Genomic DNA, 25,074 nt, shown 5'->3' with positions numbered 1-25,074 from the left:
ACACTTTTTCCCAAAGGTTCTACACTTCTACTTGACTGTCCGGTTGGCAGTTAATCAGCTATGCCTAATTCTGTAAAGAGGAAATAATCTCTCTCGACTCTTGTTTGTCATTGGTTTGCAGCTTCTTCACGTCTTTGTAGCTTTATATTACTATATCAGCATTTCCACTCACCATTATCATCAACGTAAAGTATTACCTCATTTTTTTCTATACTCTTTCAGTGCTACCCAAACAACTAGGGTTTAAACCCTAAATAATTCTAATCATGTCTGGGATGTATGGTCAAGATGGCGGTGGTGGCTACGGAGGTGGCGGAGGTTATGGAGGAAGGGGCGGAGGAGGAGGTTTCGGCGGTCGAGGTTTGTAACATGATACTATTTCTGGAATCGACTTTCTTTTTTTATTTTTTATTTTTTGTTTTTGATTGTAAGAAGCCCTAATTTGGTTCGAATTGCAACAGGTGGCGGCGGTGGTTTTCATGGTGGAGACCGCGGCGGACGAGGTGGCGGTCGTGGCGGTCGCGGCGGTGGTGGAGGTGGTAGAGATGGAGATTGGCGTTGTCCAAACCCAAGGTTTGGCTTTTTTCCCCCCAGATTCATTTATTATTATTTTTTTCTTGAGCTAGCTTTTCAGTGATTATTTCATTTTTTCTTCTGTTGAGTTTTTTTTTTCACTTTTACGGTTTCTGGAATTGATTTTAAATTGTTAATGTATAGTTGTGGAAACTTGAACTTTGCGAAAAGGGTTGAATGCAACAAATGTGGTGCTCCATGTCCTACTGGGTCTAATGATCGCGGCGGTGGAGGTGGTGGTTATAATAGAGGGGGAAGTGGTGGGGGATATGCAAATATTCGTGGGGGAAGCAGTGGTAGGGGTAATTACAGTGATGGTAGGGGTGGGGGAGGCAGTAGGGGTGGTTCATATGCTGGTAATCAAGCCAGAGACGATGGTGTATATGGCCAAGTCCCTCCTCCTACGGCTCAATATGGTGGTGGAGGAAACTATCCATCCAATTACAATTCTTATGGTGGGGATGCGAGTTATGGAACCGATGCTGTTCCTCCTCCTGCAAGCTACACTGGTGGCCCTACATCATATCCTCCATCATATGGGGGTCATAGTGGTGCTGGGAATAATCTTGGGGATGGGCGTGCTGGTGTTAGGGCTGGGCAACCTGGTGCATATGACAGTGGGTATGGTGCTGGTGGTCGAGGTGGGTATGGTGGAGCTCCTGCTGAGCCCCCAGCTAAGGTGAAGCAGTGCGATGAGAATTGTGATGATTCTTGTGACAACTCTAGAATCTACATATCAAACTTACCGCCAGATGTGACTATTGATGAATTGAGGGAACTTTTTGGAGGCATTGGACAAGTAATGTTCTGTTCTGTTGACTTTTGTATGATCTCTATATGGAGGGTTACCTTTTTTTTCTCTCAATTTTGTTAGTTCAAAATAGTTTGCAGGGAAATTCTTTTGGTATGTATGTATGGACCAAATGAATGGATCTATCTTGCATATGAAATACTTGAGTCTGTTATCTAAGGGGGACCAAATTTTAGCTGTTTATCTTTGTGAACTGTAGAGATGCTAGAAATTTATTATCTGTGATCTGTCGATTTCTTTATCTCTGATTTACAATTACAATATGTGAAGCTTCAGGCTAACTTAAGATATCACACCTTAATTGTTCAGGTTGGAAGAATAAAGCAGAAAAGGGGCTATAAAGATCAGTGGCCTTGGAACATAAAAATATACACTGATGAGAAAGGAAACAACAAGGGTGATGCTGCCCTTGCTTATGAAGATCCATCTGCAGCACATTCTGCGGGTGGTTTTTACAATAGTACTTCATCTAGCTACTCTCCAGTTAATAAAACACTCATGTTCTATGTTATACTTAGAGAAACTAATAATAATTCTTTCATTTCAGATTATGATTTAAGGGGCTATAAAATCAATGTTATGATGGCAGAAAAATCTGCACCACGGGCTCCACCTGCACATAACCATGGGTATCCATTATATATCATTTTACCTACTGAATGATTACTGTGTTTATTTGGTCTCCTTGCACTGCTTTTGAGACATTTAGGGGTACATCTGTTAGTATGTGTATTCTATTTGTGAATTGTTATTTCAGTGGTTTGTTGATGCTCATTTTCTTTTGGTTTATGGTAATAGTAATAGCACTAACAGGACCTTCACATTTGTATTTATGGTTACATACTACATACGATCTATGTACTGAAAAGGGGGGCAGTTAGCAATGCCTGGTTTATTTGCAATTTGGCATATAGTTGAAGATAAGATCTTCTGATTTCAATATTTGAGACAACTAATATGCCCATAAGATTAGATATTGATGTATGAATAAGAACCAGGTATCTGGTTCTGTATTGCTGTAATAACATATGCAAAGTTAATACTTAGAAAGCAAACTCGTGTCTGCCATGGTTGAGACTACATATTTTATTAGGCTATCTTGATATATGGAGCTGACTGATTATTCTTGTTATAAGTCCTTTTTTAGCTCTCAAATTATATTTACATTGGGCTTCATTCTTTGTGTTACAGCATGAGTAGTTTAACTGATACATGCATGTCATTGGATGTCTTCAAGAATTCAATTAGATGTGGACTATTGAGCTAATTTACCTATCAAATCATGTTCAAATGACAAGAAATGAAAAAAGCCATCATCAGATTTAGTCTAGAGGCTAATTAGACTGGGATATATTTTACTGTCAACATGGTCACTCAGATGTTTTTACTGACTATAGTAATGTAGAGTAAATGAATGCTCGTTTTTATACATGGTCAAATCTTCCCTTGGTCAAAATTGATAACTTATATAACATTGAGCATTAATTCCTTTTTCGCTTCTACACTCTGCAGAGGCAACAGGGGTGGCTATGGTGGAGATAGACGCCGAGACAATTATGGAGGTGGTTCTGGACCTGATAGGCGTGATAATTACGGTGGGAACCGTTCGCGTCCATACTGAGAGTTTCCGAAGTGAACCTTTTATGTACTAAGATTTGTTGTCTGAGGGATTTGTTGTATACGCTGGAATCTTGAAATGGAAGCAAAGAGGTAGGTTGTTCACTTACTTGAGCAAGAGACCTCTTTGCTATTTTCTCATGTGACTCGCTGGTAGGTTTTACTCCTTTAGGCAGGGATTAATTTGATAGTGTGCATGTTTTTATAGAGGCAAGTGGATAGTCTTCAAATGGCTTGCTGCTATGTAGGTTGATTGTTTCAGGTGAGTGCCGCTTTCATACTTAATACTTGATTGGTATTTGTACCTTGCATACCTGGTTGGCTGGTTCATGTGGCATTTGATACAATCAGTTTGAGGTATTATGGGGATCCTATATTTCAAAATAGTTTTATAGTCCAATAAAAATAACAAAAGATTATTTTAATAATTTCTTTTATTGCTTTTTCTAAGAAAAAGTAGCATTCCTGTTTTGTCATATTGCACATCCAATAAATCAAGAGTTTTGTTGGAAAGAGTGACACTACATGTTTTTGAAGAACACTAGCATTGTTCTTTAGCTTACTGGATGGCACTTTTGAAAATATTGATTTCAACTATAAATTTGGCTATAGGAACCTAGTTTGCTAAAGCAACGCAGTGAACTTAATGTCCCTTTGAGATGCTCTAGACACAATGTTATGAATTAGAACTATAGCATACACTCCGATGAGTTGCCTATAAGCATCCTATATCATCCTATTGTATTGTGTTTTAAAACTGATTTATTCTTAATTTCAGTTTTTGTTTCATCGTAGAACTAAGCAAAACTATATGGTACATACTAAAATCTAATGGCTCAGTAGGAGTTGGTACTTGGTAGGTTTATTAGTTCACTAGTCAACCTTTGATAATTTCATTTAATTGGTACTAAATATTCAAATGTCCTTCTGTGAGTTTGACGGTTACATGATTGGAACAAATTTATTCTTCGTTTAGCTTCTTTCCCGCTAAAAGGGTGAGTAGTTGTTTGGTTTCAATTTTGAAAGTACTTTGTTTTTCTTGGTTATTAACTTTCAACCTTGTTTTAGATGCATCGGATTAAACTTCTTGTTGTCATACAGGCAATTCAATGGTATAAATTCGAATTATGAAAAAGATGCATCTAACATGTATCAAATTGATACTTGATACGGAACAGAATCCTGTTCCAGGATAGGAGGATAGGATGAAAATCAAAGAAAGGGACTCTTCTACCTCAATTTGATTTTCTGATGCAACAGTTAAGGGAATCACCAAGGTTGCGAGAATTGAACCGGTCAATGAACCTGTGGAGTGACTGGTTCAATGGTTTAAAGGTTTAATGGGAGTTCAACCGGTTTAATTAAATATATAATAAAATTATTAAAAGTTTAATATATAATTTCAAATATTTAAATTTAATAATTTTTAAGTTGATAAAATTTAAAATTTACAATTTTATATAATAATTTATCTATAATTTATCATTAAAAATTAATAAATAACTTTAAACATTAAATTTTATAACTAAAAAAAATTAAAATAGACCAAAATGACAAATCAAAATTTAGAAAAATCAGCATATTCACCTCAGAATTTTCAAAACTTTCATATTGCACCACAACACATCAACAACTCAGAATAAAAAAGATCACTCACCAAATCAGAAAAACCAGCATAAACTCCTAAACAACTTAGAATCAGAATCATAGCATGAAGTCATAAACAACTCAAAACCAGAAAAATTTTAACATAAACAATATAGTGAAGCAATTTTTTTTTTTTGGTGACTGAACATAACACAAAGAAAAAAGACCTAAGAAAAAGAGTAGTACTCCTCTCTAATAATAATGTCTAAATTATTAGGAGGCAGTAACCACTCTAGATACATCTGCTTGTTTAAAACAGTAGTCTTAGCCATTAAATCAGCCGCTCTGTTTGCTGTTCGCTGGATGAGCACTAAAGTAGCTGTCTAATTCCGCTGGAGCATCTCTTTGATTTTGTCAAGCAGATCAGAGTCATTCCTAATCATGCTGGTTGTGCCTCGCGAAACAAGAAGAAACCCATCAAGATTATCAGTTTCACATATGACCTCTTTGCACTCGCAATCCCAAGCCATAACAAGCACTCTCCAAATAGCATGAAGCTCACAACAGAGAACACTAGAAAGAGGTATACTGACAGAACAACCTTTTATCCAAATTCCCATGCTGTCTCTAATAATACATCCAAAGCCAGCTAATTGTTCATTTTCAAAAACGCTTGCATCGCAGTTTACTTTACAGACATTCATTGGAGGTGGTTCCCAGTTATATTTCAAAGAAGAAGGAATAATATGTTTTTGGTTGATAACAATATTAGAGAAATCTCGAGCAGCATGTTTAACTAAGTGAACAATTTTCTCCTTACTCCATGGATCATCTTGGTGGAAGATGTCATTGTTCCTATCCCTCCAAATCCACCAAAAGGCCGCTGCAAAGAGAAACTCATTTTTGTTGAGGTTAGAACGAATCCAAGACACAAAATCCAAATTAGAGTCCTCAGCGGTCATTCCCAAATTTAAGCTAATCCAAATCTGACGAGCTTTTTGGCAAGTCCTAAAGCAGTGGTTAATATCCTCTAGAGCAAGATAACATCTCTGACAAAAATCAGAAGTAGAAATACCTTTTTGAAACCGGTAACTAGCTGTGGGAACTCCGTTGTTGAGGCAAAGTCAGAGCAGACACTTTATCTTCTCCGGTATTCTCAAGCGCCAAAGCCAAAGCCAATTTTCATTATCATTCCAGCCAAATTTCTTCTTCAATAGCCATTCATACCCGCTTTTAGTCGAGTAGGTGAGAGTATTTGAGTTTGTCCAAAACCAACCTGTTTTATCTTCTGCCTGCTTGATAGGATCAAAGAGCATCAAATCAAGTTTAACTTCTTCCGGAATCATTGTGCAAAGAATATCCCACCACCAATGCCCAAGGTGCCAGACATCTTCTAACTTCAAGTGAGAATCAGAAATGTGCACAAAAGGAGCCAAAGGAGCTAGCGTTCCGCATGGTCGCCAAGCATGATACCAAAAGGATTGAGACATCCTGCCTGTACACCAATCAAAACCATCACGAAGCTTTTCTATTGTCTTATAAATCGCTCGCCAAGTGCTTGAAACATTATTAGAAAATTTGGGTGAAAAGCAAGAACTCCCAGATAAATATTTTGCCAACATAATTCTTACCCAAAGCTTATCTTTATTATGCAATAATTGTCAAACAAGCTTTCCGAGTAAAGCAAAATTTACGCATTAAGTATCCCTAATTCCCAAGCCTCCATATTTTCTTGGAGTGACAACTTTGCTCCACTTGACCAAATTTAAGCAACGCTCCCCCACCTTTCCCTTCCACAAGAATTGTCTAAGCACAGAATCAATCTTTTGACAAACCGAAGTAATCTTTTGACAAACCGAAGTAGGAAAAAGAGTCACTTGCATCTGATAAATAGGAAGAGAAGAAGCAACAGATTTAATTAAGCAAAGCCTGCCTGCTCTGTTAAGGAGCTGACTTTTCCAACTAACCAGCCTATTCTTGATCTTCTCTAAAGAGTCCGAAAAAATAGATCTAGCAGCTCGAGGATGATTAAGGTTCACCCCCAAGTATTTGCCTAGGTCACTAGTAAAAGGAATATGAGAAACACCAGACAACATTTCCTTTCTTCTATTAGAGATATTTCTAGAACAAATAGCTTTAGATTTTTCAATGTTAATCTTCATACCTGAAGCTTTACAGAACAACTCCAAGGTGTGCACAACATTCTGAACTTGACTTTTCTTCGCTTTACAAAAAAGGAGGAGGTCATCTGCAAACATCAAGTGAGAAACTCTAGGTCTCCCTCTAGAAACAGCCACACCATCCCAAATACCCTCGTCAACTTGTTTGGAAATAGTGAAGTAATGCATCATAGCACCATCAACTGAGAATAAAAAAAATCAGCAACAAGCAAGTGAAGCATCTCAGAAATCAGAATAAATAAAATTTAACAAATAATGAATGACTCGTTCCACACACAACAGAGGAAACAAATAAAAAACTAAAGTGAAAAAGGGAGGAAATCAGTGAAAATAAAGAAGAGCACGAAGATGTTGAGGGATGGCGAAGATTGAAGAACTCACGGCGACGGCGAAGAGTTCACAGTGGCACGGGTATGTTTGCACTTCGCACAGAGAGTGGTGCTCTCCACACACACACACAGAGGGCCGACGACGGCGAGGATAGAGGCGGGCTTCACTACGAGCACAGAGACGGTGAGAAGGAGAAGAGTGGTGGCGGATGTTTGCTCTGATAGGGTTAAATACTTTGTGAAATTAGGGATTTTGCCATTTTGGTGACAGTGAGAGAGAATGGAGAGGGGATTGGAGGTCTTCTATGCGTTTTTTTTTTTAAATAAAAACGACGTAGTTTTGATGCTGAATGGGAGAATCGGGCCTTCAAAAAACCCTGCTGGTTCAGCCGGTTTTTCACTGATTTTTGCAGGCCGGTTTTAGATGTTAACCGAACCGGTTGGTCTGGTCTAGTTTTCAGAACCTTGGGAATTACTTTACCTCTCCTGTCACACCCAAGTTTCGCAAAGAAACTCAGAAATTTTCATTCATCAAAATTGATTCAGAAAGAGTAACAAGGAGTCTTTAAATAGGCTCCTAACAGATCAACCTAAGAATGAGCCAAATCTTCCTAGATATCTAATTTGAATTTAAATCTCTAAAGATAATTTAATTTAAATTAGATTTGATTTTTATTGGATTAGATCATATTTGATTTAACTTTAAACTTTTTAAAAATACTACTAAACAAATTAGAACTAAATCAAATCTTTTAACAGATCTTAATAACAAAACAAACTAAACATAAACTAAAAAGTCCTCCTGAATACGTATCATCCCCCCTGCAAAAAGATTCGTCCTTGAATCTTGTTCAATCACTTTTGAAAAATAATCCATCAACTGAGTCCACTGTGCATGCCTTTTGTTCAAGATCGCCTGAACTATCAAAATGCAAAACAAACTGCATTTTGTAGTATGTTGAATACTTGAGACATGTTCCATGTAGCCGCTCACTATAGAATGGAATTGGTTGTCCACTTGTCCTTCACTCCTTCCACCCACATTAATTCCTTCAAAATTCACCAATAAATCTGCAAAACCTTTAAAATCTAACATGTAAACACTAGGCAATTCATGATTACTTGATTAGATATATGAGAAACTGAAGACTCTATGAATGTCATAGACACTAATGCACTCTTGTTTAAACTATATAACTTTCAACATTTCTCTCACAAGTGTGTTTATTGCTCTTAGTTTCTTTTTTTCTCAATGACTCTTCTCTCTTACTATTTTCTGCCTTTTTCTCAAAACCCTCTTTTTCACTCAAACATTGATTCTTTTCACTGAAACACGCACTTTTTTTCTCGGTCTCTTCTCTCAAATACTTTTCTTTTCTCTCTTGTTTTTCAAATTGCTCACATCCCAAGCACTCCTTTGAGAACTGTTGCACCTTTGGTTCCTCTAAGTACTCATCTCCATCTACAACATACTCAACAAATGCTTTCATCATTGACTGTGAAGTAGAATTAAAGATAGGATCAAAAGAAGTTTGCTGATGTCGATCTATAATATTCTTTTTGAAATCTGCAACAGTGAATTTTGTCGTATCCTCAAACTTTGCTCATTTAGAACCCTGTGTAGAATTGGAGTCTGAAGAGCGCCAAATTGCCATAAATTGTTGTTGCGCCTCCACCTCAATTGCCAAATGGACTAAATCCTCCATTGTTGCATAATAGTAAAGGTCGACCTTATCTACAATTTCTTGGTTTAATCCAATAAGAAATTTTCCCATAAGAACTTTAGGACCCTTGTTAACATTAGCTTTGCACATCAAATACAGCAACTCCTTGTGGTACTCCTTTATTGATCTTGAACAAAAGGCATGCACAGTGGACTCAGCTGATGGGCTATTTTTCAAAAGTGATTGAACAAGATTCGAGGAAGAATCTTTTTGCAGAGGGGGAGAATGATACGTGTTCAGGAGGACTTTTTAGTCTGTGTTTAGTTTGTTTTGTTATTAGGATTTGTTAGAAGATTTGATTTAGTTCTGATTTGTTTAGTAGTATTTTTAGAAAGTTTAAATTTAAATCAAACCTGATCTAATCCAATAAAGATCAAATCTGATTTAAATTATCTTTACTTCTTTAGAGATTTAAATTCAAATTAGATATCTAGGAAGATTTGGCTCATTCTTAGGTTGATTTGCTAGGAGCCTATTTAAAGACTCCTTGTTACTCTTTTTGAATTAATTTTTATGAATGAAAATTTTTTCGAGTTTTTTTGAGAAACTTGGGTGTGAACAGATAAGATAGAGTGATTTTCTTAACTGGTGCATCAAATTGAGGTAGAGGAGTATCTTTCTTTGATTTTTCAGCTTATTTTGGATTCCGATCCGTATCAATACCGTTGTATGGCTTTAATGTATTATGCACTCAGGTTCAATGCAGTGCATCATAGCATTGTCCAAACGAAGGTGTTGATTGTGTTTTTGTGCGTGTGTTTTTTTCCCCCCTCCGGTTCTCTAAGATGGCAGCAGGTTGGTGCCTGGCGTGTTGTTGATTTTGTTTCCTTTGCCGATATTTTTGTTGTTTGATAAAGCAGTTCTGTTGCAAAGCTTTTGTTAGCCAGAGTGGAAGTTGGATTTTCTTATGTAATTGTGAATATTATTCTTGCTATTCAACAAGACGGAGCTCTAGGAAAACACGAAGTAGCTATTATAAGAACTCTTTCATTCTAGTATCATTCGGGCATGTTCAATCATATGTTGGCTAACCTTTCTTTGGGCGAAAAGAAGAGAAAAAAGGGGGAAGGGGGAAAGGAGGGAACAATTCTTTTTCTTTTTATCCTTTTGGACGGAGTGGCCAACAATTCTGGAGCCTCTAGTTTAGAAACACATGGAAACTACTTCTATGAATTGTTCCCAAAAACAAAGGATAAATGTTTTATGCAAAGCCACTCCAAAAGGGAAAAAAAAATTGTTCTATGCCTGGGACACTGTCAATGTCATAGAATATTAATTATTTACTTGCCAATAAAAGCATTAAATTATGTAGTGATTAATTCAAGTCATGTTTTTTATTTTTTATTGTAATTGTAATAATAGAAAAAAGCACAAAATAAAGACATTGGATTTTGCAACCAAATAAGAAAAAGATCATATCCTAATAAAAGAAAGTGTCTTAATTTTAGAATTTCACAATGCTTTGGGAAAAAAGAAATAGTTAAAATTTAAGAATTTAATTTTTATCACTGTTATTAAAAAGTTTTATACACATATTCAACTGTGTATTGTCACATTATTAAAAGTAATTAATTTTTTATAATACTGAGAGCTTAAATTTATATTTTTTGTTTTCTCTCTTGCCCTGTTTGTATGAACTCGAAAACAATCACTATTGACACTTGGAAATGGTCACCAGAAGAGGAAGATTTGGTGGCAAGGAGTACGAAGAAAGTAAAAATTGAGGTTCTAGGCAATGGAGAAGAACTGATGGAAGAAGAAACTCAAAAAGTAGAAATAGCGGAGGTAACGATGGGTGATGCTATTAGGGTGGGCATGGTTTGGATTTTTATAAATCCAAACTGGATCCATTTCAGAACTAGTTTTATGGTTCATAAAACCAAACCAGAACTGGATTGAAGAGAAAAATCGGTTTTAAACCGATTTGGAAAAACAAAAATCGGTTTTAAACCGGTTTTAGAATTTAAATCCGGTTTTATTTATAAACCGGTTTTAAATCCAGTTTTACATATAAAATCGGTTTTTAATCCAGTTTTACATATAAAACCGGTTTTTAATCCAGTTTTACATATAAAACCGATTTTAAATCCATTTTTTTTAATCCAAATCTAAAATTCGGTTTTTTAAAAAGTCCAAATCTAAAATCCGGTTTTTTTTTATAAAATCCAGTTTTAAAACCAAATTTTTTAACCAAAAATTCAGTTTTAAAACCAATTTTTGAAAACCAATAAAACTTCAACATGATTCCTAAACTAATGCATGTTCATATATCTCGCAAGACAGCAGCAGTGTTTAAATAAAAAATTCATATAAATTGAGAGTTATGTACTCAAGAATCTACTGCTGCAGAATCAGAATTCAGTTTCTTTCTGCACAAGGCACCATTTTTCAAAAGAGGAAGCGTTATTTATAACTCATAAATTTCTTTAGGGATATGCAGCCTAGTATATCTAAATTTAAAACATTATTAATGATCAAATTTAAAACTCATCTGCATAATCCAAATTCAAGCTTGCATCAGAACACAAAAGTAAAGACAATAAATAAATTGTTTTGTACAAAATCTAAGAAAAAAAACCAAACAACAGCCACATTTTTCTATCACATCACAATACAAAATAAAGTTTTACAATTCAGGAATATGTTACTTCTAAGAGCGTTATATCTTGCCAACATTCATAATAACTGGACATATTTTTCTCAAATACATGAAATAGTAGTGCAATTTGCAATGCAAATATATCTAAGCAAAAACTTCTAAGAGAATATTTAATTTCTTTCTTAGCTTACAGCTTCAGGATTTCTAAATAAGTAAATATTTAATTTCTTTGACTTCGAAGACTATTCCTTGCAATCTATGTTCTATGCAAAGATTTTAGAGCCTCCTCTAATGAATTTCTTCTCACATTTACATAAAGTTCACATCCTCCTTCAGTTAAGAAGAATGAAGGGTATGTGCTTTGCAAAGTAAACATGTACTTCTTTAAAAATAATTTTGTGATCTGCTCCAGCAGCCAGCCAATCTTTTTGATATATCATCAACATGATTTGGATAGAGAAATGAAAGAACTTCAAAAAAGCTAGAACTTGTGACAACATCTTTCACGGATAGTAAAATAATCTTCAAGGTTTAATTATATTTTTAAAGCAAACACAAATAAATAAAAAAATAATGAACAACAACAAAAGGCAAAACTACAAAAGCATATATATAGATAAAATCACATATTCAGAAGATCAATTAAACATTTGCCATAACATAATAAGCACAAATCCAGCAACACAAACTCAACCAATACAACTTCATCATTTCAGTTTATATATCATATGATTGAGCTTCTAACTACCCTAACCCTTATTCTTAGTAGCTGATTTCTCTTAGTATAATTCTCTTGGTCTTAAATCACAAAGAACCTGGAAATCCATTGTTAACCATTACTAAAAATTTTGCAATTTGCATTCATATATTTCTGTTTAGCTTTGGCAGGGAATAAAATACTGCTAAAAATCAACTATCAACTATAAACTATTCCCTAATAAAATCATACTTGCTTCCCTTCCCCAGTAAACAAACAATGAACTTTGATGTGTTGTATCCTCAGCAATAAACCATTAGCAAAGTGAAATATCCTATGCTTTAACAGTATGCTAGAACTAGAAACCTGGTGCAATGTCTCAACAACAGAGTAGCATGATGAATGAACAGGAACAAAATTCAAAGCTAATTAAAAAATTTAAACACAAGGCAAGGCAAATACCTGGTGCTTGGTGAGCCTTTGTGAATGGCTCTGGTCTTCTTACTTCTTAGGGTGGAGATCAAGAGCTTGACGTGTACTTCTTCTTCTTATAAACTTCCCTCAAGATAGCCTTCTACTTCTGAGAAATCACCGTCAACACTTGACCAAAGGACAACCACACAACCTTGCTGCAAAAAAAAAACCCCAAAATAAAAATGGCATTAACACAAACACTTGATATGCATAGCAGCATAAGCAATCAAACCTTGTTCAGTTTTTCAAATTGATGGAATGGAACAGAGCAGAAAAGAACATGGAAGCACCTTTGGCAATTTCAACTATATAATCACAAATGTAGTAAATCCATATCTACCACTCAATTCATTTTCTCAGATGATAGATTTACTCTGTGGTTCTTCTCTGTTGCTTCACAACATTTCAATCTACCAAATTAATTACTTAATGGTAAACCTATCTAACCTTGAGGGTACCCAGAGAACGGAGAAGAACAGAGCTGGGTCACGGCGAGAAAAGGCGGACGGCGGAACCGCGGATGGCGGAACAGAGCAGTGGCACGACGCGCTTGTGGTGGTGGTGGCAGCTACGAAACTGCAGTGCCAGTTGCCTGCTCCGGTGCGGCGGTGCCGGCTGGCGGCTGCGGGCGAAGGAGAAAAGGATTTGTGAATCATGACGGTGCTCTGGATCGGGATTTTGAGAATCAAAAGTTAAGAATTAAGGTTTTGTGAGATTTGGATTTTAATCTGGATCCGGATCCGGATTAAAACCGTTTAAATGGATTGGACTTAAAACCAAATTATAAAATAAATTTGGTTTGGTTTGGATTTTTTTTTTTTGTTTAAAACTGGTTTTTTTTTTTAAAGGTTTGGTTTGGATTTGGTTTAAAATCCAAATTTTGGATTTTTTTTGCCCACCCCTACATAAGACCTCCTTTGGCACCATATCGTACGCTTTTTCCAAATTAATAAACACCATATATAGATCCCGTTTATTACTATAATACCTCTCCGTCATCCTTCTTAACAGGTATATCGTTTCGGTCTTATGGCGGAATTGCCATAATTTACAGCATCAGAATTAATTACATAATCTTCCCTTGTCATTGCAACGACTCCCTCCTTTAATTTCTCTCCCAAAGATTTTGTTCCAATCAAATCTTTCTCGTTTTGGTTTGCCAAAATTTCCTGTTTGGGATTATTCTGGTCAACAATCCCCCACCTCCCTCTTGGTGGTTTTGGCAACCCATAACCATCTTTGACAGCACATTTCCATTGCATCACTAAGCATCTTCGGGCACCCATCCACTTTGTGTTCATATCTCCCACAATGGAAACAAATTTGATGGAGTCCTCCATACTCCAATCTGAATTCTTTTCCCAATGCTGAAAATGAAGGAACCAACTTTTTCCTTAGGTCAACTTCCACGCAAATGTGTGCAAATTTTTCTCTAAAGTGTATGAAAGTAAGTTCGTCCACCCTTAGCTTTGTGACTATCGTTTTACCCACATTTCGAAGGAAGTACTTATTATATAATTTCACCAGAAAATTAGGGATCTTAACCCATACTACAACCTTCTGTACTTCAATCTCCTGTGGGGTAAGCAATGGCTTCCATCTCTAGACTAACATGTAGTGATTTGCAATGATCCATGGACCTTTGAAGAATGCATGCGTGTAACCTTCTTGGTTAAAGAACCAAACCAGACAAAATTTCATCAAGATCCATAACGCGGACAACTTCCTTCCTAGTCCATCTCCTACTAATCCATTTTTCCATGGTCAGTAGGTTAAACTTCTTTTCGAAAGATTTAATTATAAGAGCTTGTTTCCAAGTCTACACCATTCATCATATTCCTCAAGTGAGACGTCTAGGATTGTATTTGGATTGAAGGGAGTTTGGTTCTTTTCTCCGTGATTCATAAGCTCTTTATCGGAATCTTTAACCACCATCTCAACAATTTGTTTAAGATTCAGCTTTCCAAGCCCATCATCTAGCAATCTGTCCTTATAGGACGTCTTAAGCTCCTTCGAAACAACAGCATCGGACTCTAAATTGTTCTTGAACGTGGGTATAGCATCTAGGGGTGGGCAAAAAAAAATCCAAAATTTGGATTTTAAACCAAATCCAAACCAAACCTTTAAAAAAAACCAGTTTTAAACAAAAAAAAAATCCAAACCAAACCAAATTTATTTTATAATTTGGTTTTAAGTCCAATCCATTTAAACGGTTTTAATCCGGATCTGGATCCAGATCCAGATTAAAATCCAAATCTCACAAAACCCTAATTCTTAACTTTTGATTCTCAAAATCCCGATCCAGAGCACCGTCATGATTCACGAATCCTTTTCTCCTTCGCCCGCAGCCGCCAGCCAGCACCGCCGCACCGGAGCAGGCAACTGGCACTGCAGTTTCGTAGCTGCCACCACCACCACAAGCGCGTCGCACCACTGCTCTGTTCCGCCATCCGCGGTTCCGCCGTCCGCCTTTTCTCGCCGTGACCCAGCTCTGTTCTTCTCCGTTCTCTGGGTACCCTCAAGGTTAGATAGGTTTACCATTAAGTAATTAATTTGGTAGATTGAAATGTTGTGAAGCAACAGAGAAGAACCACAGAGTGAATCTATTATCTGAGAAAATGAATTGAGTGGTAGATAGGGATTTACTACATTTGTGATTATATAGTTGAAATTGCCAAAGGTGCTTCCATGTTCTTTTCTGTTCTGTTCCATTCCATCAATTTGAAAAACTGAACAAGGTTTGATTGCTTATGCTGTTATGCCTATCAAGTGTTTGTGTTAATGCCATTTTTATTTTGGGGTTTTTTTTTTTTTTTTTTTTTGCAGCAAGGTTGTGTGGTTGTCCTTTGGTCAAGTGTTGACGGTGATTTCTTAGATGTAGAAGGCTATCTTGAGGGAAGTTTATAAGAAGAAGAAGTACACGTCAAGCTCTTGATCTCCACCCTAAGAAGTAAGAAGACTAGAGCCATTCGCAGAGGCTCACCAAGCACCAGGTATTTGCTTTGCCTTGTGTTTAAATTTTTTAATTAGCTTTGAATTTTGTTTCTGTTCATTCATCATGCTACTCTGTTGTTGAGACATTGCACCAGGTTTCTAGTTCTAGCATACTGTTAAAGCATATGATATTTCACTTTGCTAATGGTTTATTGCTGAGGATACAACACATCAAAGTTCATTGTTTGTTTACTGGGGAAGGGATGCAAGTATGATTTTATTAGGGAATAGTTTATAGTTGATAGTTGATTTTTAGCAGTATTTTATTCCCTGCCAAAGCTAAACAGAAATATATGGATGCAAATTGCAAAATTTTTAGTAATGGTTAACAATGGATTTCCAGGTTCTTTGTGATTTAAGACCAAGAGAATTATACTAAGAGAAATCAGCTACTAAGAATAAGGGTTAGGGTAGTTAGAAGCTCAATCATATGATATATAAACTAAAATTATGAAGCTGTATTGGTTGAGTTTGTGTTGCTGGATTTGTGCTTGATTATGTTATGGCGAATGTTTAATTGATCTTTTGAATATGTGATTTTATCTATATATATGCTTTTGTAGTTTTGCCTTTTGTTGTTGTTCATTATTTTTTTTATTTATTTGTGTTTGCTTTAAAAATATAATTGAACCTTGAAGATTATTTTACTATCCGTGAAAGATGTTGTCAGAAGTTCTAGCTTTTTTGAAGTTCTTTCATTTCTCTATCTAAATCATGTTGATGATGTATCAAAAAGATTGGCTGGCTGCTGGAGCAGATCACAAAATTATTTTTAAAGAAGTACATGTTTACTTTGCAAAGTACATACCCTTTATTCTTCTTAACTGAAGGAGGATGTGAACTTTATGTAGATGTGAGAAGAAATTCATTAGAGGAGGCTCTAAAATCTTTGCATAGAACATAGATTGCAAGGAATAGTCTTTGAAGTTAAAGAAATTAAATATTTACTTATTTAGAAATCCTGAAGCTGTAAGCTAAGAAAGAAATTAAATATTCTCTTAGAAGTTTTTGCTTAGATATATTTGCATTGCAAATTGCACTACTATTTCATGTATTTGAGAAAAATATGTCCAGTTATTATGAATGTTGGCAAGATATAACGCTCTTAGAAGTAACATATTCCTGAATTGTAAAACTTTATTTTGTATTGTGATGTGATAGAAAAATGTGGCTGTTTTTTGGTTTTTTTCTTAGATTTTGTACAAAACAATTTATTTATTGTCTTTACTTTTGTGTTCTGATTTAAGCTTGAATTTGGATTATGCAAATGAGTTTTAAATTTGATCATTAATAATGTTTTAAATTTAGATATACTAGGCTGCATATCCCTAAAGAAATTTATGAGTTATAAATAACGCTTCCCCTTTTGAAAAATGGTGCCTTGTGCAGAAAGAAACTGAATTCTGATTCTGCAGCAGTAGATTCTTGAGTACATAACTCTCAATTTATATGAATTTTTTATTTAAACACTGCTGCTGTCTTGCAAGATATATGAACATGCATTAGTTTATGAATCATGTTGAAGTTTTATTGGTTTTAAAACTGAATTTTTAGTTAAAAAATCTGGTTTTAAAATTGGATTTTATAAAAAAAAAAAACCGGATTTTAGATTTGGATTTTAAGAAAATGGATTTAAAACCGGTTTTATATGTAAAACTGGATTAAAAACCGGTTTTATATGTAAAATTGGATTTAAAACCGGTTTATAAATAAAACTGGATTTAAATTCTAAAATCGGTTTAAAACCGGTTTTTGTTTTTCCAAACCGGTTTAAAACCGGTTTCTCTCTTCAATCCAGTTCTGGTTTGGTTTCATGAACCATAAAACTGGTTCTGAAATGGATCCAGTTTGGATTTATAAAAATCCAAACCATGCCCAGCCCTAGTCTTATGGAAGGTTTTAGAAAAGAAGAGAGTAAGGAGCGCATATATTCGTGCAATTAAAGACATGTATGATGGGGCCACAACTAGTGTGAAGACTCAAGGTGGTGTGACAGAGGAATTTTCTATTGGTATAGAATTACACCAAGGATCATTCTTATGTCCATACCTTTTCACATTAGTCTTGGAAGTACTCATAGAGCACATCCAAGAGCCTGTGCCATGTGCATGTTTTTTGCCCATGATATCGTCATTATGAGAGAGTCAAGGGAAGACATAAAAAAGAAGTTGGACTTATGAAGAGAAGCTCTAGAAGTGTATGGTATGCGCATAAACTGTAGCAAGACGGAATATATACAATGTAAGTTCAATCTGAGGAGGGAAAACCCCAATATAGAGGTGAAGATTGGAGAAAACATCCTACGAAAAGTTAAAAGTTTTAAGTATCTTGGATACATCATTCAGGATAATGTAGAGATTGAACAGGATGTAAATCATAGGATCCAAGCAGGTTGATCAAAATGGCGTTGGTTTTATATGTGAAAAAATAGTGCATTTCAAACTTAAAGGTAAATTATATCGCACTGTATAAGACCGGCTATGCTTTATGGTATGAAGTGTTGGGCGGCCAAAGGGGAACACGAACATAAGCTAACTGTGGCAAAGATGAAGATATTGAGATGGATGAGTGGTCATACGCGATTGGATAAAATAAGGAACGAAGATATAAGGGAGAAAGTTGGAGTAACACCCATTGTGAAAAAATGGTAGAATTGCCTCGGGTGGTTTGGATATGTGAGAAGAAGACCAACAGAACACCCAGTTAGGAGGGTGGATGAGATGGAAGATGGATAAGGAGTGAAAGGCAGAGGAAGACCTAAGAAGACTATCTATGAGGTGATCAAACGAGATCTACATGTAAACGGTCTCTCTGTAGACATGATACATGATAGAGTTCAATAGCGTCGTTTGATTCATGTAGTCGACCCACCTAGTGGAACAAGATTTTGTTGTTATTGTTGTTGTTGGTGGTAGTGGTGGTGGTAGTGATGGTGTTGCTGTTGTTGTTGGTATTGCTTTTGCTGTTGCTGCTATAAATTTTGGCAATTCCATTAAAGATTCGGGATGAGTCCATTTGGACCTTGGATGGTGGGAAAAAACCCCAAAGGAGAAACAAGCAAGGATTAGAGAATCATATCGCAAATAATAAGGAAGGAAATTTTTCTACCCGTTTTGAGGCTCTAAGACGGGATGAAAAAAAATCAGAAAAGTGTGGATACCAATGAAGAGGGGGAACAACCGAGCCTTGCTAGCCAAGATCAAAGAAAAGAAATTAATGCTAGAGTAAGCCGGTTTCATGAGAAGCCAGAAAATCAACAGAGGATCAACAAAGCCCCACCAAGACTCAAAGTGCCAAACAACAATACCAAAGCAAAGAATATTAAAACAAGCAAGAAACAAAGCTTAGCACAACCCAAGTCGGGCAGAACTTCGCAGCAACACCAAGAAGCCAACAACTCGGATCAAGTAATAGATAACCAGGGAAATAGGATAAAAAAGGATGACAGTCATCAAGCTTATTGGAATCAATTCCATAGGCTTGGCAAGAAAATTTATAAGAATCACTAACAAAGAAATTTCATCCCTACAGATGGCTCTTTGGATCCTCTGGCAATCTCTCTTATAACTAAGATCATGGGAGGAAGCATCCAAGAGAACAATAGTGGCAAGTTCAAAGATAAACCACTTGAGCCAAAAGGTGCTACTGCTAGTCTAGATCATAATAGAGGAGACATGAAAGGTTTAAAGGCGGGTTCCCAAAGTGAAAACGATGCCCAGGATGATTCGATTGTACAACCTATGGAAGCATAATTTTCCTTAGAACAGGGAGTTCTTTTTCTCTATGATGTTTTTTATTTATTTCCTTTATGCTTTAATAATGAAAATCATTGTTTGAAATTGTCGAAGCCTTTGCTAAAGACTTCAATTCTATTGTCAAAGATATTATGATTAAGTATAAAACTAAGTTCTGGGTTCTTCTTGAAACCCAAATCAAAGGCCAAATCCATCATTAAGGTAGCGTTTGGTGGAGAGACAGAGACGGAAAGACTGAGACTGAGAGACAGAGACTAAGAGACAGGGATTGAAATAAATCTCAGTATTCTGTTTGGTGCAAAATGGGAGACATGAATTGAAACAAGAATGAAACTCTAATTTAATTTGCACAAAGGGTAAAATTGGAATTAATTAATTGAAATGAAAGTATTTTAGGTATAAAATGTTATTAAAGTTTCAGTCTCCATCTCTAAAAATTCCAGTCCCCTGTGTCCCTACTTTTTGGAGGTACTGAAATACTGAAATTTTAGAGACAGAGACAGAAATTTTAGTACCAGTCTCTGAACTAACAAACACGATACTGAGTCACAGTCTCTCAGTCTCTGTCTCAGTACCTCAAAACAAACGCTACCTAAAGGAATCGGTTTTGATTTTTGGTGTATTAGTGAAGTGAAGGTTTTTCGGGAGACATTTGGTGTTTATAGATGAAAGACCTTTGAAACGTCACATCCATCATTGTTCACAAACAATTCATACATATGGAAGTCAAATGGAAAAATGACCGACCTTGGCATTTTACTGCGGTTTATGGTAGTCCTACAATGGGAAACCGAAATGACCTTTGGAGTAATTTGAAAGACATGGCAAGGATAACTAATGGATCGCGATGCTTAGGAGGGGATTTCGAACTCGTTTGGGTGCCATTTTTGAAAAAGATTTTTTTTTAATATTTTTTTAAAAGATTTTTTACAAAAGTAAAAGGGATTTTATATTTGGATATCTTAAAGGTTTTTTTATCTATCAATTATCGTTCGATAAAATAAGATAAAAGTATTTTTTTTTTCATTTATTATGTGAAAAATATTTTTTTTATAAGAATAAATAGTCATTTCTGACCATGAAAGATTCGGATACTGACAAAACTGACCATGAAAAATTAAAACTAAAGTTATACCTATATAAGATAAGTTTTGTCTGACAAAAATAACTAATTTTAAATTTTTGTTCATAATTCCGTAAATACCCCTAGCCTTTCATCTTCCTCTATCTCTAAATCCAATCCCAAACCCTATCAATTTAACCCAGTTCCCTCCTCCTCGGTCTTTACCCTCCAATCTTCTCCGCCATCACAATCCCCTTCCACCACCACCATCCCTTCCATCCCCCTTACCCTCCCTTTCCCGGAGACCATCACCAACTCCAACACCACCATTGCTCCATTCCCTTCCCCACCCTCCCTTTTAATCACTTCTTCCACTGCATTGAAGACCCTCATCAGGTCCTTCAGAGAGAAAAAACTTTTCAAATTGAAAATCCCAGTGTCGATGATTCTATCGCACTCCCAGTGTTCTTGCCTTCCACTTGTTTTCTCGCTGTACGACAAGAACCGGAGGGTTGAGTCGTTTGTGTTGGTTCCATATTGGGTGAATTCGCCGGTGCCGCCTCCGGAAAGCTTGCTGTAGGTGTTGAAGCATTGTTTGAAGTTACTGTTGCCTCCACCGTAGCTTGTGAAGGTCTCGTTTTTGCCGCTGAAATTGCGGCTATAGGAGCGGAACTCGATAAACACAGGGTTGCCAAAGCTGTTGGGGTAGTTCTTGAAGTCGTTAACGCTTTCGGCTTCGTCGCTGTCGTAGTTGGTGAAGTTATGGCCGTCTTCATAGCCGGTGAAGCTTTAGCTCTTGTCTCACTTGGAGAGATTGGGCTTGATGTCCGGGAGGCAAAGAAGGTGCGCGGAGGAACAGAACTCAGGGAGGCGCGTGGTGAGGGCGTTGGTGGCGGCGAGTTTGGAGTACTTAGCAGCTTGGATGACGGTTAGTGGTGAGGCCTTGGAGGTGGGGAAGGATGGCTTTGGAAGCGTGTTTTGAATGGCTTTGCCCTAGTACCGCAGCACATACGTCTTGGCATGAATAGATTTTTGTCTTCATCATTGCCGCCGCTGCTGGAGAAACTAATCTGCGTGTTAATAATGCGTTTGATGAGAAGAATGTTATTAGTTTCTTTCTCACTTTTGAATTCTGATCAAATAATGTGTTAGACTAAAAACTAATATAGAAATTTTAATTCTACTTGTACTTCAATTTTTTGTAACAGGATTCCAATTTGAAAGTGAAATAATTATTTATGATGGATAATACATATATATTAGGTACGACGGGGTTTCCAATTTGAAAATTTTTTTTCTCTCTGGAGGAGCTGAGGAGATCTTCAATGGCGGTGGAGGAAGTGGTTGGAGGGGAGGAGTGGGAAAGGAAATGAAGCGGTGGTGGTGTTGGAGTTAGTGATAATCGACAGAGAAGGGAGGGTGAGGGGATGGAGGTCGTGAAAGGGATTGTGACGGCAGAGAAGGTTGGAGGGTAGAGGAAGAGGAAGGGGTTAAATTGATAGGGTTAGGGGTTGGATATAGAGATAAAAGAAGATGAAAGGTTAGGGGTATTTTACGGAATTATGAACAAAAAGTTAATAATTAGTTATTTTTGTCAGACAAAACTTATTTTATATGGATATAATTTTAGTTTCAATTTTTCATAGTCAGTTTTATCAGTATCCAAATCATTCATGGTTAAAAATGGTTATTTATTCTTTTTCTAAAGAAAAAAGATCTTTTAAGAAAAATGTAAATTGTAGTTTTTCAAAAAAGATATTTTTTTTAATTTTTTAGTGCTTTTATTTTTACTATTAAAAATTTGTCAAACACACTAAAAAATAAAAATGAAAAAAGATCTTTTTTTATCGATTTAATGGCGCCCAAACAAGCACTTCAACTTCACCTTATCCCGAAATGACACGAGAGTTCTTCTAACTTTTTCTTTGGATTCTCATGAATTTGTTAATTGTATTTATAATTGTGATTTAAAAGATTTAGACTTTTCAAACCCTCCATTTACTTGGAGTAAGGGTAATATTAAAAGAAGACTTGATCGCTTTCTTAGCGACCTTGAATTTTCTAATCTTTTCTCCTTTTTGACTATCTCCTAGGAGTGGCAAAACGGGTTGAATCAGAATAAAAAATTGGACTAGTTCAAGCAGAGAAACCCAAGAAAATGAGAGCTAAGAAGAGGCCTAATTGGATGAGAGACTTTGTTATGGGATGAAGGAAGAAAATGAGAGTTAAGAAGAGGCCTAATTGGATGAGAGACTTTGTTATGGGATGTATATGAGAAGCATAGGGTTATATCTCTTGCTGGCGTGGAGAGTTCGTTACGGAAATAATGGGATATAGTTGATAAATTTCATTTTATCATTCTAAATTGTATCAAAAAAATATGAAGTTTATCAACTATCTTGCACAATTTCGGCTCAATTAATTGAGTTTTTTCGAATATTGCTCCCAATGTTGTGTTATGAAAAATATGTTTTTTATACTCCTAATTATTAATCTATTAATCTCTTTCTATACCATACGATACTGTGATGAAATTTCTTTAAGTGTTTTAGGGTTAAGATATATCAACGACTTCGAAGGATCGAAGAGAATGGAGCGAAGAAGCGAATTCGAAAAGCAATTCAGAGTGGAGATTGTTGGCACCTCACGTGGGTAAGCATTTCTTGCTTAGGCAAGCTTTCTGTGTAAGCGATCATTTCTCGCATGCGCGAGATGACCCTACATGCTAAGTTAATAAAACACGTACATCATCATATTTTGGACCTTTCAAAAGTCCCCAAAAGTTATTTTCTGATGTAGTTTGAAGCCAAGATAAAGATTTTTTTTCAAACACTTGCCTTGTAATTTTTTTAATTATGTTTCTTAGAATTTTTTTTATTGCTATTCGATTATCTTGAATTTTCTCTAGTTAATGGCATTTTCATTTCGGGTATGTACATAACTTAGAATGTTTTTTATTTTAGTCTACTTCTAGTTTATCTTGGTGTTTATATAGTTTATTTTTTCTTTCCCTTAATTCTAGTGTAGGATGAATGCAAAGATTAGAATTTAGGTTTTTTCCTTTATGCATGTTAAGAATTGAGAATTATAGACAAAATAGAAAAAATCTTAGAATTATATTTTCACTCAACTACTTAAAAAAAAATAAAAATTAATTAACTCATTGTTTGCTTGGTTAAAATAATAAGTTTTCATGAAAATCTTTTAAGGGTGTCCCATTAACTTGAGTTGGAATTTATTTTTCAATGAACTTGGTTGAACAAAAAGGATTATAGAACATAGATTGTAGCTAGAATATACAACCTAGTGAGATTTGAGTCTTTAATGAGTGGTTATATACTTTTAACCACTATTTCGTTCTTGTGTGTTACTCTCTCTATAATTGCAATATTTAACTTATTTGATTCTTGAATTCCAATATTTTATGTATGTATCTATTTAGATGATTGAGTTGTTTCATATATGCTCACTTACTCAAATAGTCTTATCTTTTAATTTTTCTTTGTTAGCCAATTTGAGCTTTATTGATTCCCTTTTTTCTTAATTTCTAGCCTCCACTAACACTAAGCAAAAAATAATAAATGTTTTAATTAATCTTTGATTAGTTTAACCTAGTGGTGATTGTATCATTAGGTATGAAAAAGGAGAATTTGAAATTTTCGGTGTAAAAAATGGGTGTTTTAAGTTTATTGAAAATTTTTGAAATTGAGTGCATATACATGCATTAAGTACTTGAATCATATGCATTTATCTTTTGAAAAAAAAAAAAACTAAAAAGGGGATAAATATGGCCCCAAATGAAGTTGTAGAAGTAAGTGCATATGTGGTGTAAATTAATTGAGAATGCGTAAGGGGGTGTGTGTATGAAAAGTGAAAGATGGATAAAAATACAATGGGTAGTAGGTTTTGCATTATAGTAAATAGGTTGTTATAGGTTAGGTGAAAGTTTAAGCTAATTAAATATTCAAATTTCTAATCCTCTTAATCAAATATATTTTCACCTTGTCCCTAACTTCATTACAACTCTCTAAAGTTTTCTTGATAAGTGTATGTATGCATTGAATACTTGTTGATTGTTAAAAGAAAAACAAGTTTTAGAAATCAAAGTTGGAAGAGAATTGAGTGATTAAGCTTATATACTAGAGCGATAAGAGAGTAAACACATCCGGTAAAAGTTTAATTGCTTGATTCTATGTTCCACCTATTATATAGCCTTGTAAGTTTATACTTCTTTTAGAACTTAATTGATTAATGAGATTGAATTGCTTGATATTGCATTTTTGCCCTCTTTGTTTTACTATATCTTAAAAAATTATTTGATTTTAACCAATCCCATGTAAATAGTAGGTAGAATTAGGTAGTTGTATATAATAAACGGTATGCATATATTTTGGTTGACATCCTTCATTCTCTTTATTAATTAGCATTATAGCATAAGAATATGTTAGTGTTTAAGTATAGGGGATTGATAAGCTTCATTTTATTATTCTAAATTATATCAAAAAATATGGAGTTTATCAGTTATCTTGCACAATTTTAGTTCAATTAATTGATTTTTTTTAATCTTGCTCCCATTGAAGTTGTTTATAAAAAATATATTTTTATGCTCCTAATTATTAATCTATTAATCTCTTTTTATACCATTCGATGCCGTGATAAAATTTCTTTAAG

General features: G+C 35.3%; 1 protein-coding gene across 9 annotated transcripts; it reads left to right on the top strand.

The window, feature by feature from the left end:
• On the top strand, positions 1–25,074 carry LOC107607023 (transcription initiation factor TFIID subunit 15b). 9 transcript variants are annotated; one of them, XR_015892229.1, is made up of 9 exons: positions 8–360; positions 462–573; positions 718–1,372; positions 1,694–1,844; positions 1,932–2,013; positions 2,897–3,094; positions 3,210–3,263; positions 4,103–4,278; positions 22,497–25,074. XR_015892229.1 is itself a non-coding variant. In XM_088493652.1 (7 exons), the coding sequence occupies exons 2-7, from the start codon at positions 267–269 to the stop codon at positions 3,003–3,005; spliced, it is 1,203 nt and encodes a 400-aa protein (XP_088349778.1). In that variant the 5' UTR covers positions 1–113; positions 223–266; the 3' UTR covers positions 3,006–9,368. The 9 variants fall into 9 exon arrangements, 2 of the variants coding, with proteins under 2 accessions (XP_088349778.1, XP_088349777.1); XR_015892230.1 differs by lacking the exon at positions 4,103–4,278; XR_015892231.1 differs by lacking the exons at positions 4,103–4,278; positions 22,497–25,074 and adding an exon at positions 15,418–17,086.

Source organism: Arachis ipaensis, chromosome B7 (assembly GCF_059453495.1).
Source record: "Arachis ipaensis isolate K30076 ecotype BB chromosome B7, ASM5945349v1, whole genome shotgun sequence".
In the NCBI taxonomy this organism is placed as follows: domain Eukaryota; kingdom Viridiplantae; phylum Streptophyta; class Magnoliopsida; order Fabales; family Fabaceae; genus Arachis; species Arachis ipaensis.
Note: the sequence above shows the minus strand (reverse complement) of the source record. Positions and strands in the feature narration are given on the sequence as shown.